The 6,000-nt window shown below is 43.3% G+C and overlaps 1 protein-coding gene across 2 annotated transcripts in view; it reads left to right on the top strand.

The window, feature by feature from the left end:
• The window catches only part of LOC106613940 (dedicator of cytokinesis protein 1), a 733,517-nt gene that overhangs the window by 707,281 nt on the left and 20,236 nt on the right, over positions 1–6,000 (top strand). For both annotated transcript variants that reach the window (XM_045701156.2, XM_045701155.2), the window contains exon 50: positions 3,611–3,776. In XM_045701156.2, the coding sequence (XP_045557112.1) occupies positions 3,611–3,776 (166 nt within the window). The remainder of the gene's footprint in view (positions 1–3,610; positions 3,777–6,000) is intronic.

The raw sequence follows: 6,000 nt of genomic DNA, 5'->3' as shown, positions 1-6,000 counted from the left end.
GGTGATAGATCAGTCAGCCAGTTGTCTGGCCCCTAGATTCCCCTGGTGATAGATCATCCAGCCAGTCGTCAGTCGTCTGGCCCCTAATAGAGCTTCTTCCTTGGGGCCTGAGAAGAGAGGAGAGACTCTTTCATTCAACGTCATTGGCACAGGAACGAGGCTAACAGCTGTAAGCTGACTGGATGTATTTCTACCAGAGGCGGGACGAGCAGATAGTGTCTCCGTTAAAAACATCCACTCTAAGCATCACCCTGATGTTGACTGACTTTGAGTTTTACAGTGGGCTGATTGACAAATGAACTTGTGAATCAACAGCTGATTGTCTACAATATATAAATAAATGTGGAGCCCTTTAAAACTTCTTCACAATACAGATTGAAATGATGCCCTACCTTGTGAAACCAGTATTGAGGCACTAACCACAAATAAGATGCAGTAAGCTGACAGTAAACGTCAGTTTCAATCTATACCCTGCTTTAGAAATGCAAATAGCCTCTCTACATAGTTGCATGTTCAGCGAGAAATACGATGAGCCAATCCCAACGAGGATACGAAAGCAATTTTCACTGTAAATAGTATTTAACCTCTATGGGCTAGGTGGGACGCTAGCGTGCCACCCGTGGTGCACTCCATCAACAGCAGGTGCATTTCAAGAGCGGCAAATTTGAATCCAAATAAATGTCAAAATTCAAATTTTTCAAAAATACAACTATTTTACACCATTTGAAAGATAAACATCTCCTTAATCTAACCACGTTTTACGATTTCAAAAAGGTTTTACGGCGAAAGCATAAATTTAGAGTATGTTAGGACAGTACATTTACAAGAGTTGTGTGTAATGTTTTGTCAAGTCAAAGACAGGGTCACCAAAACCATAAAACCAGCTAAAATGATGCACTAACCTTTTACAATCTCCATCAGATGACACTCCTAGGACATTATGTTAGACAATGCATGCATTTTTAGTTCTATCAAGTTCATATTTATATCCAAAAACAGCGTTTTACTATGGCATTGATGTTGAGGAAATCGTTTCCCTCCAATAACCGGCAGTCAAGTCAGCGTCACATATTAAATAATTAAAATTAGAAAACATTGGTAAAATATTATATTGTCATTTAAAGAATTATAGATTTACATCTCTTGAACGCAATCAACTTGCCAGATTTAAAAATAACCTTACTGGGAAATCACACTTTGCAATAATCTGAGCACTGCGCCCAGAAAAATACGCGTTGCGATACAGACTAGACGTCATGTTGGGGAGATCTAAAATCGAAAATACTATGTAAATAATCCATTACCTTTGATTCTCTTCATCAGATGTCACTTCCAGGTATCACAGGTCCATAACGAATGTAGTTTTGTTCAAAAAAGCTCATCATTTATGTCCAAAAATCTCCGTCTTGTTACCACATGATCTAAGCCAGCCGGACTTCTCGTCATGAACGAGGGGAAAAAATATATTTCCGTTTGTTCAAACATGTCAAACGTTGTATAGCATAAATCATTAGGGCCTTTTTTAACCAGAACATGAATAATATTCAAGGTGGACGAATGCATACTCTTTTATAACGTATTGGAACGAGGGTACCCAACATGAACTCGCGCGCCAGGTGTCTAATGGGACATCATCGTTCCATGGCTCTTGTTCGGTCAGATCTCCCTCCAGAAGACTCAAAACACTTTGTAAAGGCTGGTGACATCTAGTGGAAGCAATAGGAAGTGCCAAAATATTCCTCAGCCCCTGTGTTTTTCAATGGGATAGGTTTAAAGTCAATACAACACATCAGGTATCCACTTCCTGTCAGAAAATGTCTCAGGGTTTTGCCTGCCAAATGAGTTCTGTTATACTCACAGACACCATTCAAACAGTTTTAGAAACTTTAGAGTGTTTTCTATCCATATATAATAAGTATATGCATATTCTAGTTACTGGGTAGGATTAGTAACCAGATTAAATCGGGTAAATTTTTTTATCCAGACGTGCAAATGCTGCCCCCTAGCCCTAACAGGTTAATTGCTCTCTCCTTTGTTATTCTTCAGCTTAGACCCAGTTGGACTTTCAGTGGAGTACATTCACTTGGTTTTCTATTGAGATGGTTTTCTAGTGAGATGTAGTTTAGATGGTTTTCTAGTGCGATGTAGTGAGATGGTTTTCTAGTGAGATGGTTTTCTAGTGAGATGTAGTTTAGATGGTTTTCTAGTGCGATGTAGTGAGATGGTTTTCTAGTGAGATGGTTTTCTAGTGAGATGTAGTGAGATGGTATTCTAGTGAGATGTAGGTTAGATGGTTTTCTAGTGAGATGTAGTTTAGATGGTTTTCAAGTGAGATGTAGGTTAGATGGTTTTCTAGTGAGATGTAGTTTAGATGGTTTTCTAGTGAGATGTAGGTTAGATGGTTTTCTAGTGAGATGTAGTTTAGATGGTTTTCTATTGAGATGTAGTTTAGATGGTTTTCTAGTGAGATGTAGTTTAGATGGTTTTCTAGTGAGATGTAGGTTAGATGGTTTTCTAGTGAGATGTAGTTTAGATGGTTTTCTAGTGAGATGTAGGTTAGATGGTTTTCTAGTGAGATGTAGGTTAGATGGTTTTCTAGTGAGATGTAGGTTAGATGGTTTTCTAGTGCGATGTAGTGAGATGGTTTTCTAGTGAGATGTAGTTTAGATGGTTTTCTAGTGAGATGTAGTTTAGATGGTTTTCTAGTGAGATGGTTTTCTAGTGAGATGTAGTTTAGATGGTTTTCTAGTGCGATGTAGTGAGATGGTTTTCTAGTGAGATGGTTTTCTAGTGAGATGTAGTTTAGATGGTTTTCTAGTGAGATGTAGTGAGATGGTTTTCTAGTGCGATGTAGTTTAGATGGTTTTCTAGTGAGATGTAGTTTAGATGGTTTTCTAGTGAGATGTAGTTTAGATGGTTTTCTAGTGAGATGTAGTTTAGATGGTTTTCTAGTGAGATGTAGGTTAGATGGTCTGACTTCTAATAAACATTAGGTTTGGTAGCAACATGATGATGATAGGTGGCTTTCTTTCTCTCTCGCTCTCTCTCTTTCTCTCCTCTCTCTCGCTCTCTCTCTTTATCTCTCTTTCTCTCCTCTCTCTCTCTCCTCTCTCTCTCTTTCTCTCTCTCTCTCTTTCTCTCCTTTCTCTCTCTCTTTCTCTCTCCTCTCTCTTTCTCTCCTCTCTCTCTCTCTCTCTCTTTCTCTCTTTCTCTCTTTCTCTCTCTCTCTCGCTCTCTTGCTCTCTCGCTCCACTCTCTCACTCCACTCTCTCTCTCTCTCTCTTTCTCTTTTTCTCTTGCTTGCTTTTTTATGTATTGGTCTCTCTCTCTCTCCTTCCTTCCTTCCTTCCTTCCTTCCTTCCTTCCTTCCTTCCTTCCTTCCTTCCTTCCTTCCTTCCTTCCTTCCTTCCTTCCTTCCTTCCTTCCTTCCTTCCTTCCTTCCTTCTCTCCTGATTGATTGATTGATTGCATCCTGATCTCTGATGGCTCTCTCCAGACGTCCTTAGATCAGCCCGCGGCCTCTTATGTATTTTTTGATCGTACGATTTGATTAGATTAGATTCCAACAGGATATGTGATACGTCTCTTCTCTCTCTCTGTGTGTGTTCAGATCAGCCCACTGAGGCCTCAGCGACCAAAGAGCCAGGTGTTGAACCTGTTGAGTGGAGACCGTCGTCTCTCTGTGTCCCCCGGACCCCCCCAGCCCCAGCCCTCCCCGGGCCCCCCACCCATCACCCCCAGGAACAAACTGTCCTTCAGCCTGCTCACCGTCTCCAGTGAGTACACACATACATGGACACATATGCACACGCACACACACACATACACACACTTGCCTTGCAGCTACCTCCACCATGTTCTCTTACTCTGCTGGCTGAATGTTTCTTTCCCTGGGCTCTCTAGGGTCGTCTCTGTCTTCCCTGCGCTCTCTAGGGTCGTCTCTGTCTTCCCTGGGCTCTCTAGGGTCGTCTCTGTCTTCCCTGGGCTCTCTAGGGTCGTCTCTGTCTTCCCTGGGCTCTCTAGGTTCGTCTCTGTCTTCCCTGCGCTCTCTAGGGTCGTCTCTGTCTTCCCTGGGCTCTCTAGGGTCGTCTCTGTCTTCCCTGGGCTCTCTAGGGTCGTCTCTGTCTTCCCTGGGCTCTCTAAGGTTGTCTCTGTCTTCCCTGGGCTCTCTAGGGTCGTCTCTGTCTTCCCTGGGCTCTCTAGGGTCGTCTCTGTCTTCCCTGGGCTCTCTAGGGTCGTCTCTGTCTTCCCTGGGCTCTCTAGGGTCGTCTCTGTCTTCCCTGGGCTCTCTAGGGTCGTCTCTGTCTTCCCTGGGCTCTCTAGGGTTGTCTCTGTCTTCTGTAGGGTCATCTCTGTCTTCCCTGGGCTCTCTAGGGTCGTCTCTGTCTTCCCTGGGCTCTCTAGGTTCGTCTCTGTCTTCCCTGGGCTCTCTAGGTTCGTCTCTGTCTTCCCTGGGCTCTCTAGGGTCGTCTCTGTCTTCCCTGGGCTCCCTAGGGTCGTCTCTGTCTTCCCTGGGCTCTCTAGGGTTGTCTCTGTCTTCTGTAGGGTCATCTCTGTTCTCCCTGGGCTCTCTAGGGTCCTCTCTGTCTTCCCTGGACTCTCTAGGTACGTCTCTGTCTTCCCTGGGCTCTCTAGGTTCGTCTCTGTCTTCCCTGGGCTCCCTAGGGTCGTCTCTGTCTTCCCTGGGCTCTCTAGGGTTGTCTCTGTCTTCTGTAGGGTCATCTCTGTTCTCCCTGGGCTCTCTAGGGTCCTCTCTGTCTTCTGTAGGGTCATCTCTGTTCTCCCTGGGCTCTCTAGGGTCCTCTCTGTCTTCCCTGGACTCTCTAGGTACGTCTCTGTCTTCCCTGGGCTCTCTAGGGTCGTCTCTGTCTTCCCTGTGATGTGCCATTGCATCACTGTGTCTTGCATCACTCCATCCCACAGAAACGACGCGGAGATAGATAGAGGGAGTGTATGGTGATTGATAGATAGAGGGGTGAAACTTGGTATAGACTTGGTATAGACTGAAACTCGGTAAAGACTTAATCTTGGCATGACACAGAAGTCAAGGCCAAAAAACTCCTGGCAGATGAACTCAAATTGGACCCTAAAGTCATGGAGATGGAGGAGCCCATAGGAATGGCACTTTCTTCCCAGATGGACGGCCCAGATCTATAATGATGAAACTGCTCAGGGTCAAAGACGAGGAGTTTCTCAGGATAGCCATGTGCCTGAAGGAACCCTAAATCACCTGAAGGAACCCTAAATCACCCAAATCACCCCTGAATCACCTGAAGGAAACCTGAATCACCTGAAGGAACTCTGAATCACCGATATCAACCCTGATATCATGGTCTTTAACCCGTTAGATATTAATGAAACCAAGGATATCAACTCTGATAACATGGTCTTTAACCCGTTAGATATTAATGAAACCAAGGATATCAACCCTGATAACATGGTCTTTAACCCGTTAGATATTAATGAAAGCAAGGATATCAACCCTGATATCATGGTCTTTAACCCGTTAGATATTAATGAAACCAAGGATATCAACCCTGATATCATGGTCTTTAACCTGTTAGATATTAATGAAACCAACGACATCAACCCTGATATCATGGTCTTTAACCCGTTAGATATTAATGAAACCAACGATATCAACCCTGATATCATGGTCTTTAACCCGTTAGATATTAATGAAACCAAGGATATCAACTCTGATAACATGGTCTTTAACCCGTTAGATATTAATGAAACCAAGGATATCAACTCTGATATCATGGTCTTTAACCCGTTAGATATTAATGAAACCAAGGATATCAACTCTGATAACATGGTCTTTAACCCGTTAGATATTAATGAAACCAACGATATCAACCCTGATAACATGGTATTTAACCCGTTAGATATTAATGAAGTCAACGATAACCCTGATAACATGGCCTTTAACCCGTTAGATATTAATGAAACCAACGATATCAACTCTGATAACATGGCCTTTAACCCGTTAGATATTAA

Source organism: Salmo salar, chromosome 18, assembly GCF_965601325.2.
Source record: "Salmo salar chromosome 18, fSalSal1, whole genome shotgun sequence".
In the NCBI taxonomy this organism is placed as follows: domain Eukaryota; kingdom Metazoa; phylum Chordata; class Actinopteri; order Salmoniformes; family Salmonidae; genus Salmo; species Salmo salar.
The sequence above is the reverse complement of the archived record's forward strand: the minus strand, read 5'-3'. Positions and strand labels throughout refer to the sequence as shown.